Raw genomic sequence first — 12,578 nt, 5'->3', positions numbered from 1 at the left:
CCTCACCAAGATCTTGATCTGACTGCAGTTCAGCGTTGTAACTAACTTCAGTGGGCAAATTCTCACTTTCGGTGGCCACTGGCACACTGGAGAAGTGTGCTCTTCATGGTTGAATCCAAGTTTCAACTGTACCGGGCAGATGGTAGACAGTGTGTATGGTTATGGTATGGGCAGGCATAAGCTATGGACAATGAACACAATAGCATTTTATTGGTAGGAATTTGAATGCACAGAGATATAGTGACGAGATACTGAGGCCCATTGTTGTGCCATTCATCCGCCACCATCACCTCATGTTTCAGCATGATAATGCACGGCACCATGTCGTTGAAGATCTGAACACAATTCCTGGAAGCTGAAAATGACCCAGTTCTTCAATGGCCTGCATACTCACATGGCACTCATTGAGCATGTTAGGGATGCTCTGGATCGACGTGTACGACAGCACGTTCCAGTTCCCACGAATATCCAGCAACTTTTCACAGCCATTTAAGAGGAGTGAGACAACATTTCACAGACCACAATCGACAGCCTGATCAACTCTATGAGATGGAGATGTGTCGTACTGTATGAGGCAAATGTGGTTACATCAGATAGTGTCTGTTTTTTAAATCCACGTGTAACTGATGTGAAATGGCTAGCTAGTCAGCGGTGGTGCGCGCTAATAGCGTTTCAATCGGTGAAGTCACTTGCTCTGAGACCTTGAAGAAGTGGTTCCCCTTGCTCTGCAAGGTGTCAGCTTCGTGGGTGTCAGTTGTCTATGTGTGCAGAGGATCCCTGGTTCGAGTCCGGGTAGGGGCGAGGGGATGGACGAAAGTTTAAACTGTTACAGACGCCCTTTTCTTTTTTAAGGGATCTGTGATAAACAGATGCATATCTGTATTCCCAGTCATGTGAAATCCATGGATTAGGGCCTAATGAATTCATTTCAATTGACTGATTTCTTTATATGAACAGTAACTCAGTAAAATCTTTGAAATTGTGGCATGTTGCGTTTATATTTTTTCTTCAGTGTAAAATGGACAATAACAAAGATGATCTATTATATTGACAAGATGGTCGACTGACTGCTCTAACAATGGAAAAGGTCCGCAAAAGACGCACTGGAGGAGGCGCGATCAGGTGGGAATATTTTAGCCAATGAGAGGACGCGTGTGAACAACAGGCACAACTCCGATATAAAATAGTTTTTCTCAAAGTTTCATATCACTACACTCATAACAACCTAAGCATTATGAAACTTCTAGATCAAATAAGCCTCACCTTTCAACATAGCAATTCACTTTTACCTTGAGCAAATTCTATACTCATTGCCCCCGATACAAAAACTCCTCACTTGTTAACACTTATTTTCTCACTGACAGATTTTGGGCAGAGCCGACCCTCTCGCTTAGCCTCTACGCTAGCTTGAGATTCCCCCCCCAAAAAACGCCACTTGAATACATCTATGACCAGAAGTGTCTTTTTCGTAGCTGGTTAGGGTCATTTACAGAGCAGGTTAGGTAAATGAAGGTAGCAGGTTAGGATAATTAACATAGCAGGTTAGTAGAATTAGGTTAAGGTCAGGAAAGGAGTTAGACTTAAGGTTAGTGAAAATGCTCTCCTAACCTGCTACGAAAAGTCACTTCCAGTTGTAGCATATTTTTAGGGAAATCCACACTAGCTTCGCCCTCATGCGGGTGCTAGTAAACTAGCAAGAATGCTAGGTAGCTTATGGCTACTAGGTATCAACAGCCAATCCAGTAGGGGCTGGCAGGTATAGTGAGCTTCGATTGGTCAATGGCGCCGCAATATTGTTGAGTACTTGCATACATTTCAACTTTCCCCAATTTAGGTCCCGCCGTGATGATGGTCTTGCGCCCATGCTTGCACTGCCCAATGGTCCCCGCCCACTTCGCTTTCCCCCGCCCACTTCACTTTCCCCCATTGAAAATGAATGGCTTCCGATGTTTCATGGTTGTCACTATCTTCCATAGCCACAAAGTCATAAACCCTGCCCATTACTACAATGTATTATTAATTATTATTAACCTAACAACCATAGCCCTAACCTTAACCACACTGCAAACCCTAAGACTAAAAAGCTATATTTTTGTAGCCAATTTTGACTATGGTTTTGGAATCTGACTTTGTGGCTATGGAAGCTTGTGGAGACCATGTTTCATCGCCCCCTGTGCAAAGCTGCGAAGTTGGCCAAACACATTAAGTTAGCCAAACACATTAAGTTAGCCAAACACATCACGGATGAGGCATAATTCACTTCTGTTTAATTTAAATAACAACATTAAACCCTTGTTTAGCATGATCTGGTCCAATTGTGGCATCTTTGCCATTTTTTTTAATCCGTTTGCATCAGTTTCAATGGGGAACTTTTATTTTGAATGCAAACTGCCGATCCCACACTTGTTGCTCACGCTAATGTTGTTCACGACACACACGTGGCTACACCAACCACAAACCGGAGGACTGGGAGACGCTTGGCTTGGTTCGAGCGCAGCGTTGAGTGAGAGAGGGGATAGCTCGGAATAGTCAGGGCTAAACTTTCAGGGAGTGTGACGAGCAGGTCGTGAATAAATTAAACGGGTCACCATCCCCCGTATTCATTCCCAGCAAGGTAAGAGTTTAGTGAATGTGTGATTATTGAATTATTTCACAAACATTGGATAGATGAACGATTTCAGTTTGATATTAGCCTATTTGTTGGCGGTGAATTTGGATAAGCGCTCTTTGAGTGCCCCCAAGTAGTGACATGAGTACGGAACTCGATAGAGCGCAACGTCGCTTGACATGACACTTGGGGCTTGTTGCTGTTGGTGACAGTTGCAACTGCACATTTAGAATTTAGATTATATTTGACAGCCTAATTTATCCCAAGAAATCCTTTGCTTTTTCGGTTTTTAATGTCCCCGCATAGAGCGCCAACTTTATCCAATTCTCCGTTGGCATGGAGGGTATGGATGTGACATATTACGTCACCACTTGTTCTCTATTCTCTGTGGAGAGGAAATCCTGTGAAGAGAGTGGCACGAGACGCGTTCACTGACCTATTATAAACAATTTATCACGTTGACATATTTTGTTATTCATCCACAATTTATTTTGTATTTAGACCCACTTCTTAAGTCATCGGTATTTACAAAAAGTCGAGAGAGAGCGCAAAAGAAAGTTGCTGGAGAAAATTGAGGGCGTGCCTTTCTTTGCCAAATTCGAGAACTGTCTGTGTCTTATATCAAATCAAATAATTGAAAATAAACACCAAATCCTTTTGCGATAAAACGACTCTACAAAACGACTCTGTTTGAAGCTAAATCAAACTGCATGCGCTGCAAATTCCAGATTGGGGCGTTGTGCAGTGTGCTGAAGTTAAACACGAAACTGAATGCCCTCGATTACAGTGAAATGTAATAGTGAAACGTAATTTGACCATCATGAGAGAAAGTCAACATGTTGACTGCAGTAACTAGTTAAGCAAATACCTTATTATTATTATTATTATTATAAGTTGCTTTCAATATAGAGACTGCTTTCTATGTTTACCTGATATTAGTTTACAATGTGGGGCTATGATTTTAGTTTTGAACATGATTCTGTTATCGGCTACAAAAGTTGTATTTAGGCAGATACTAATTGTATCATAAACATCTATTATTATATATTTTTGTTTTAAATTGGTCAGTGTCAGATATTGAACTTAGTTGATGTTTATACTGAGGTTAAACTTCTACAAACTGGAGGGCCCGGTGCCAGTCTGTTTCAACAAAAACAGACTGGAACCCACCAGAGAAACTCTAGATCCTGCGCTTTTCTCAGATCAGTGATGAGAAACCTGTTTGACAAGGCACCCCTGACCCAATGGACCAATCCTTTTTAATACAACAAATCTGTATTGTCCCCAAAGACAGGTTCAGAAACATAGCCCTACAACTATAGCTTTGTTACCATAGCAACTATTACCATGTTATTTCCACTTTGTTATAATGTAAAGTGCTACCAACCAGTTTGCCAGGCCTCTTGGCCTCTATCCCTCCTTTGAAAAATAGGTATTTTGACTTCATTGGGACGACCAGGTAAAATAAAATAGAAATGGTCAAATATAAAATGTCCTTGTTTTGTGTTCTATCTAGATGGCAGACGTAGAGCTGGTGAAGAAGATGTTACGGGAGGTGCTGACGGCCAATAAGAGCGGACCCGGGGTGTCTTTGTCCCGCCTCCAGTCTGAATACAAGGATCTGACTGGTGAACAGATCCCTCATAAGCAGCTGGGTCATGGCAACCTGGACGCTCTGCTGCACAGCATGCCCAGCGTGGTCCGCATGGAGCGCAACCGCTCTGGGGAGGTGAGGAGAGAGTGTGTATATATACACACACACACATACACACACCAACAGAGAGATGTATGGATGAGCAGACAGACGGACACACACACACACACACACACACACAAACTGAGACACTAAGAGCGGGGTACCACCGGGTACATACACTCTTTAGCTCACACCAGCTGGATGCTAATCGTTCAGAATCATTGACTTTTGAAAACGTCATTTTCCAGCCAGTCAGCCACTGGATAAAATGAACAGTTCAAGCGTTCTAATCATCCCCTAATTACCAGTTCAAAAGTCAATGCAGACTGATAATGTAGCTATTAGCTAACTGTTGTTTGTGTGTGTGTGTGTGTGTGTGTGTGTGTGGGGGGGGGGGGGGGGGGGGTTCTCTCTTCCCTCTCCAGATGGTGTATTTCGCCTCAGTCTCTGGTGAGACTGCCCACGTCGCCAAGCTGGTGGCTCGCCAGCGTACCTCGAAGAAGACTGGACGACCCCAAATGGTCAACTGTCAGATGAGAGTGAAGCCTGCCGCCCCTCTCGTCCTCAACGGTAGGGCGTGTGTGTGGGGGGGGGGGGGTCTGACTGCCTAAATCCATCTTCTTTTTCCATAACCATTAGACTTGTAGACTTATAGAATTGCAAATTGGGTCTTATCTGAGTAGAGGAGGCTGTCACTGAATGCCTTTTATTGTATTAGCTGAGAGGGGAAATTCAAGTGTTTCGAAACTAAGATTTCACCTCATACTGATTCCATGGAATGCCACCTTTTGGATCAAAACTGGGGAACATTCAGTTAACTTATCAAATTACACAGACACTTGAGCTTGTTTTTAGAATACGCCTGAACTCAATGCCCTACATGAGTTTGCAATGGGACAATGATGTGGGACAATGTATGTACTTGATGTACAATTCTAAGTTGACAGGTTGAAAGATAATTTATAGATATTTATAGATATTTTGGGCCAGTCCAAAGGTACTAAGGTACTAAGAACTAAAGCCTCGTACAAGACCAGACGCTGTACCGACACATACACACTAAGAGTTTATTTCCAAAATGCTATATCCACCAATTTTTCACATTTATGTTTTTTTTTAAATCAGAAATGATTACTTATGGTTACATTAATGTATGTGTAAAATACTATTCTCAGATTTTTAATTCATAGATTTTAGATGTGTTATGAAAATGTTTTTTTTGTTGCTAAATGCTATATATCCATTGTTGACATGGAATGGAATGTCCATATCCTGTATGTTTGACTGTGATATGTGGTTGTCTCACCTAGCTATTTTAAGATGAATGCACTAACTGTAAATCTCTCTGGATTAGAGCATCTGCTAAATGACAAAACATGTCAAATGAAGATGTTTTACATACAGATCTCATATTTTAGTTTTTATTTTAATGTATAATTTGTGAAGTTCTTTATTACAAATGTAGTTATTTGTTATATTTGACTGTAAAACCTAGCAGTACTACTTGCAGTAGTATTTGTTGCTCTGAAACCATTAAGTGATAGATTTTAAACAAATACAGTGGGGCAAAAAAGTATTTAGTCAGCCACTAATTGTGCAAGTTCTCCCACTTAAAAAGATGAGAGAGGCCTGTAATTTTTATCATAGCTACACTTCAACTATGACAGAGAAAATGAGAAAAACAAATCCAGAAAATCACATTGTAGGATTTTTAATGAATTTATTTGCAAATTATGGTGGAAAATAAGTATTTGGTCACCTACAAACAAGCAAGATTTCTGGCTCTCACAGACCTGTACCTTCGTCTTTAAGAGGCTCCTCTGTCCTCTACTCGTTACCTGTATTAATGGCCCCTGTTTTAACTTGTTATCAGTATAAAAGACACCTGTCCACAACCTCAAACAGTCACACTCCAAACTCCACTATGGCCAAGACCAAAGAGCTGTCAAAAGACACCAGAAACAAAATTATAGACCTGCACCAGGCTGGGAAGACTGAATCTGCAATAGGTAAGCAGCTTGGTTTGAAGAAATCAACCGTGGGAGCAATTATTAGGAAATGGAAGACATACAAGACCACTGATAATCTCCCTCGATCTGGGGCTCCACGCAAGATCTCACCCCGTGGGGTCAAAATGATCACAAGAACGGTGAGCAAAAATCCCAGAACCACACGGGGGGACCTAGTGAATGACCTGCAGAGAGCTGGGACCAAAGTAACAAAGCCTACCATCAGTAACACACTACGCCGCCAGGGACTCAAATGCTGCAGTGCTAGACGTGTCCCCCTGCTTAAGCCAGTACATGTCCAGGCCCGTCTGAAGTTTGCTAGAGAGCATTTGGATGATCCAGAAGAAGATTGGGAGAATGTCATATGGTCAGATGAAACCAAAATATAACTTTTTGGTAAAAACTCAAGTCGTCGTGTATGGAGGACAAAGAATGCTGAGTTGCATCCAAAGAACACCATACCTACTGTGAAAAATGGGGGTGGAAACATCATGCTTTGGGGCTGTTTTTCTGCAAAGGGACCAGGACGACTGATCCGTGTAAAGAAAAGAATGAATGGGGCCATGTATCGTGAGATTTTGAGTGAAAACCTCCTTCCATCAGCAAGGGCATTGAAGATGAAACGTGGCTGGGTCTTTCAGCATGACAATGATCCCAAACAAACCGCCCGGGCAACGAAGGAGTGGCTTCGTAAGAAGCATTTCAAGGTCCTGGAGTGGCCTAGCCAGTCTCCAGATCTCAACCCCATAGAAAATCTTTGGAGGGAGTTGAAAGTCCGTGCTGCCCAGCAACAGCCCCAAAACATCACTGCTCTAGAGGAGATCTGCATGGAGGAATGGGCCAAAATACCAGCAACAGTGTGTGAAAACCTTGTGAAGACTTACAGAAAACGTTTGACCTCTGTCATTGCCAACAAAGGGTATATAACAAAGTATTGAGATAAACTTTTGTTATTGACCAAATACTTATTTTCCACCATAATTTGCAAATAAATTCATAAAAAAATCCTGCAATGTGATTTTCTGGATTTATTTTCTCATTTTGTACCTATGATGAAAATTACAGGCCTCTCTCATCTTTTTAAGTGGGAGAACTTGCACAATTGGTGGCTGACTAAATACTTTTTTGCCCCACTGTACGTGTCTGTCATTGAACAACCTCATTCCATGATTTGAGAGTGAAAAAACACACCTCTTTCAAAATTTCTTTATACAATAAAAGCTCATTTACAAACATTTCAGAAAATGGATATATCAAATCAAATTCAAATCAAATTTATTTATATAGCCCTTCTGTCACGCCCTGACCTTAGAGATCCTTTTAATGTCTCTATTTTGGTTTGGTCAGGGCGTGAGTTGGGGTGGGCATTCTATGTTTTTGTGTTCTGTTTTCTATTTCTTTGTGTTTGGCCGGGTGTGGTTCTCAATCAGAGGCAGCTGTCTATCGTTGTCTCTGATTGAGAACCATACTTAGGTAGCCTTTTCCCACCTGTGTCTTGTGGGTAGTTGTTTTCTGTTTTTGTGTCTGCACCAGACAGAACTGTTTCGGTCATTCTTTTTGTTGTTCAGTTCAAATAAAAAATATGTACACGTACCACGCTGCACCTTGGTCCTCATCTTCTTCCACCAACAGCTGTTACAGAACTACCCACCACCAACGGACCAAGCAGCGTGGTGAAAAGGAGGAATGGACATGGGAGGACATCTTGAACGGCACGGGATCCTACACATGGGTGGAGATCCTGCCTGGAAGGGATCGCCTCCCATGGGAACAGGTGGAGGCAGCCAGGAGAGCGGAGGAAGCAGGAAAAGGGAACCAGAGATACGAGGGAACACGGCTGGCAAGGAAGCCCAAGAGGCAGCCCCCCCCCCAAAACAACATTTGGGGGGCACACGGGCAGTGTGAGTCAGGAGTCAGACCTGAGTCAACTCCCCGTGCTTACCGTAAGGAGCCAAGGATGGAACCAGAGCCGGTCAGGGCGAAATTGGAGGTGAGCGACGGAAGCAAGGCAGAGACAGTGGAGAAGTTGATGGGGAGATTGGAGGAGAGAGTAATGAGGGAGTTGCTGTGTTGGTGCATGAGGCACGACATCCGCCCGACGGAGCGTGTCCTGGATTTGATGTCATCTGAGTCAGCTCTCCATACTCATCCTGAGGTGCGTGCTAGCCGTCTGGTAAAGACTGTGCCAGCCTCACACACCAGGCCTCCTGTGCGCCTCCCCAGCCCTGCACGTCTTGTGGCAGCTTGGCGCTACAGATCTCCAGTACGCGTTCTGAGCCCGGTGCGCTACATTCCAGCTCCCCGCATCTGCCGGGCTAGGGTGAGGATCAAGCCAGGACGGATGGTGCCAGCCCTGCTCTCCAGACCTCCAGTGCGTCTCCTCTGGCCAGGATATCCTGCGCCGGCTCTAAGCACGGTTTCCCCAGTTTGCCAGGAGAACCCAGTGAGGCCTGCTCCAGCTCCCAGCATGTGCCGAGCTAGACTGGGCATTCAGCCTGGAAGAGTGGTGCCAAGGCTACGCACCAGATCTCTAGTGCTCCCCTACAGCCCGGTCTATCCTGTGCCTCCTCCACGGACCAGGCCTCCAGTAGGTCTCCCCAGCCTGGTGAGTCCTGTGCCTGTTCCCAGAACCAGGTCTCCTGTGTGTCGCCCCCCTGTCCGGCGCTGCCAGAGTCGCCCCCCTGTCCGGCGCTGCCAGAGTCGCCCTCCTGTCCGGGGTCGGCGGCGAGGGTCCCTGCTCCAGAGGCGCCACCTAAGTGGGCCAAGCCTAAGCTGGAGCGGGGTCCACATCCCGCACCAGAGCAGCCACCGCGGATAGATGCCCACACAGACCCTCCCCTATAGGTTTAGTCTGCACATTTGGGGGGGGGGGGGGGGGGGGGGGGGGGGGGGTACTGTCACATCCTGACCTTAGAGATCCTTTTTATGTCTCTATTTTGGTTTGGTCAGGGCATGAGTTGGGGTGGGCATTCTATGTTTTTGTGTTCTGTTTTCTATTTCTGTGTGTTTGGCCGGTGTGGTTCTCAATCAGAGGCAGCTGTCTATCGTTGTCTCTGATTGAGAACCATACTTAGGTAGCCTTTTCCCACCTGTGTCTTGTGGGTAGTTGTGTTCTGTTTTTGTGCCTGCACCAGACTGAAGTTCAAATACCACGCTGCACCTTGGTCCTCACCTTCTTCCACCAACAGCCGTTACACCTTCGTACATCAGCTGATATCTCAAAGTGCTGTACAGGAACCCAGCCTAAAACCCCAAACAGCAAGCAATGCAGGTGTAGAAGCACAGTGGCTAGGAAAAACTCCCTAGAAAGGCCAAAACCTAGGAAGAAACCTAGAGAGGAACCAGGCTATGAGGGGTGGCCAGTCCTCTTCTGGCTGTGCCGGGTGGAGATTATAACAGAACATGGCCAAGATGTTCAAATGTTCATAAATGACCAGCATGGTCAAATAATAATCACAGTAGTTGTCGAGGGTGCAGCAATTCAGAACCTCAGGATTAAATGTCAGTTGGCTTTTCATAGCCGATCATTAAGAGTATCTCTACCAATCCTGCTGTCTCTAGAGAGTTGAAAACAGCAGGTCTGGGAAAAGTAGCACGTTCGGTGAACAGGTCAGGATTCCATAGCCGCAGGCAGAACAGTTGAAACTGGAGCCGCAGCACGGCCAGGTGGACTGGGGACAGCAAGGAGTCATCATGCCAGGTAGTCCTGAGGCATGGTCCTAGGGCTCAGGTCCTCCGAGAAAGAGAGAATTAGAGAGAGCATACTTAAATTCACACAGGACACTGGATAAGACGGGAGAAGTAATCCAGATATAACAAACCGATCCTAGCCCCCCAAGACATAAACTACTGCAGCATAAATACTGGAGGCTGAGACGGGAGGAGTCAGGAGATACTGTGGCCCCATCCAATGATACCCCCGGACAGGGGCAAACAGGAAGGATATAACCCCACCCACTTTGCCAAAGCACAGCCCCCACACCACTAGAGGGATATCTTCAACCAACAACTTACCATCCTGAGACAAGGCCGAGTGTAGCCCACAAAGATCTCCGCCACGGCACAACCCAAGGGGGGGAGGGACCAACCCAGACAGGAAGATCACGTCAGTGACTCAACCTACTCAAGTGACGCACCCCTCCTAGGGACGGCATGAAAGAGCACCAGTAAGCCAGTGACTCAGCCCCTGTAATAGGGTTAGAGGCAGAGAATCCCAGTGGAGAGAGGGGAACCGGCCAGGCAGAGACAGCAAGGGCGGTTCATTGCTCCAGAGCCTTTCCCGTTCACCTTCACACTCCTGGGCCAGACTACACTCAATCATATGACCCACTGAAGAGATGAGTCTTCAGTAAAGACTTAAAGGTTAAGACTGAGTCTGCATCTCTCACATGAGTAGGCAGACCATTCCATAAAAATGGAGCTCTATAGGAGAAAGCCCTGCCTCCAGCTGTTTGCTTAGAAATTCTAGGGACAGTTAGGAGGCCTGCGTCTTGTGACCGTAGCGTACGTGTAGGTATGTACGGAAGGACCAAATCAGAAAGATAGGCCCATGTAATGCTTTGTAGGTTAGCAGTAAAACCTTGAAATCAGCCCTTGCCTTAACAGGAAGCCAGTGTAGGGAGGCTAGCACTGGAGTAATATGATCAATTTTTTTGGTTCTAGTCAGGATTCTAGCAGCCATATTTAGCACTAACTGAAGTTTATTTAGTGCTTTATCTGGGTAGCCGGAAAGTAGAGCATTGCAGTAGTCTAACCTAGAAGTAACAAAAGCATGGATGAATTTTTCTGCATCATTTTTAGACAGAAAATGTCTAATTTTTGCAATGTTACGTAGATGGAAAAATGCTGTCCTTGAAACAGTCTTGATATGTTCATCAAAAGAGAGATCAGGATCCAGAGTAACGCCGAGGTCCTTCACCGTTTTATTTGAGACGACTGTACCATCAAGATTAATTGTCAGATTCAACAGAAGATCTCTTTGTTTCTTGGGACCTAGAACAAGCATCTCTGTTTTGTCCGAGTTTAAAAGTAGAAAGTTTGCAGCCATCCACTTCCTTATGTCTGAAACACAGGCTTCTAGCGAAGGCAATTTGGGGGCTTCACCATGTTTCATTGAAATGTACAGCTGTGTGTCATCCGCATAGCAGTGAAAGTTAACATTGTGTTTTCGAATGACATCTCCAAGAGGTAAAATATATAGTGAAACCAATAGTGGTCCTAAAACGGAACCTTGAGGAACACCGACATTTACAGTTGATTTGTCAGAGGACAAACCATTCACAGAGACAAACTGATATCTTTCCGACAGATAAGATCTAAACTAGGCCAGAACTTGTCCGTGTAGACCAATTTGGGTTTCCAATCTCTCCAAAAGAATGTGGTGATCGATGGTATCAAAAGCAGCACTTAGGTCTAGGAGCACGAGGACAGATGCAGAGCCTCGGTCTGATGTCATTAATAGGTCATTTACCACCTTCACAAGTGCAGTCTCAGTGCTATGATGGGGTCTAAAACCAGACTGAAGCATTTCGTATACATTGTTTGTCTTCAGGAAGGCAGTGAGTTGCTGCGCAACAGCCTTTTCTTAAATTTTTGAGAGGAATGGAAGATTCGATATAGGCCGATCGTTTTTTACATTTTCTTGGTCAAAGTTTGGCTTTTTCAAGAGAGGCTTTATTACTGCCACTTTTAGTGAGTTTGGTACACATCCGGTGGATAGAGAGCCGTTTATTATGTTCAACATAGGAGGGCCAAGCACAAGAAGCAGCTCTTTCAGTAGTTTAGTTGGAATAGATTCCAGTAGGCAGCTTGAAGGTTTAGAGGCCATGATTATTTTCATCATTGTGTCAAGAGATATAGTACTAAAACACTTGAGTGTCTCTCTTGATCCTAGGCCCTGGCAGAGTTGTGCAGACTCAGTACAACTGAGCTTTGGAGGCATACGCAGATTTAAAGAGGAGTCCGTAATTTGCTTTCTAATGATCATGATCTTTTCCTCAAAGAAGTTAATGAATTTATCACTGCTGAAGTGAAAGCCATCTTCACTTGGGGAATGCTGCTTTTTAGTTAGCTTTTTCGACAGTATCAAAATAAATTTAGGATTGTTCTTATTTTCCTCAATTAAGTTGGAAAAATAGGATGATCGAGCAGCAGTGAGGGCTCTTTGATACTGCACGGTACTGTCTTTCCAAGCTAGTCGCAAGACTTCCAGTCTGGTGTGGCGCCATTTCCGTTCCAATTTTTTGGACGCTTGCTTCAGAGCTCG

The 12,578-nt window shown here is 44.7% G+C and overlaps 2 protein-coding genes across 2 annotated transcripts in view; both read left to right on the top strand.

Moving 5' to 3' along the window:
* The first annotated feature begins 2,492 nt into the window (after nucleotides 1–2,492).
* tdrd7b (tudor domain containing 7 b) overlaps nucleotides 2,493–12,578 on the top strand; it is a 30,546-nt gene continuing 20,460 nt past the window's right edge. Inside the window, exons 1-3 of the mRNA XM_036957798.2 lie at nucleotides 2,493–2,614; nucleotides 4,125–4,337; nucleotides 4,730–4,874. Of these exons, the coding sequence (XP_036813693.1) occupies nucleotides 4,125–4,337; nucleotides 4,730–4,874 (358 nt within the window). The 5' untranslated portion in view covers nucleotides 2,493–2,614. The remainder of the gene's footprint in view (nucleotides 2,615–4,124; nucleotides 4,338–4,729; nucleotides 4,875–12,578) is intronic.
* On the top strand, nucleotides 6,288–10,427 carry LOC149973067 (uncharacterized). The gene has a single exon (XM_090214447.1). The coding sequence runs from the start codon at nucleotides 7,896–7,898 to the stop codon at nucleotides 9,129–9,131; it is 1,236 nt and encodes a 411-aa protein (XP_090070573.1). The 5' UTR covers nucleotides 6,288–7,895; the 3' UTR covers nucleotides 9,132–10,427.

Source organism: Oncorhynchus mykiss, chromosome 21, assembly GCF_057628025.1.
Source record: "Oncorhynchus mykiss isolate SJ-2025 chromosome 21, ASM5762802v1, whole genome shotgun sequence".
Classification (NCBI taxonomy): domain Eukaryota; kingdom Metazoa; phylum Chordata; class Actinopteri; order Salmoniformes; family Salmonidae; genus Oncorhynchus; species Oncorhynchus mykiss.
Note: the sequence above shows the minus strand (reverse complement) of the source record. Positions and strands in the feature narration are given on the sequence as shown.

Bases quoted from the DNA above. Each gene is read 5' to 3' on its own strand.
- LOC149973067 (XM_090214447.1), top strand. From the start codon at position 7,896: ATGTACACGTACCACGCTGCACCTTGGTCCTCATCTTCTTCCACCAAC.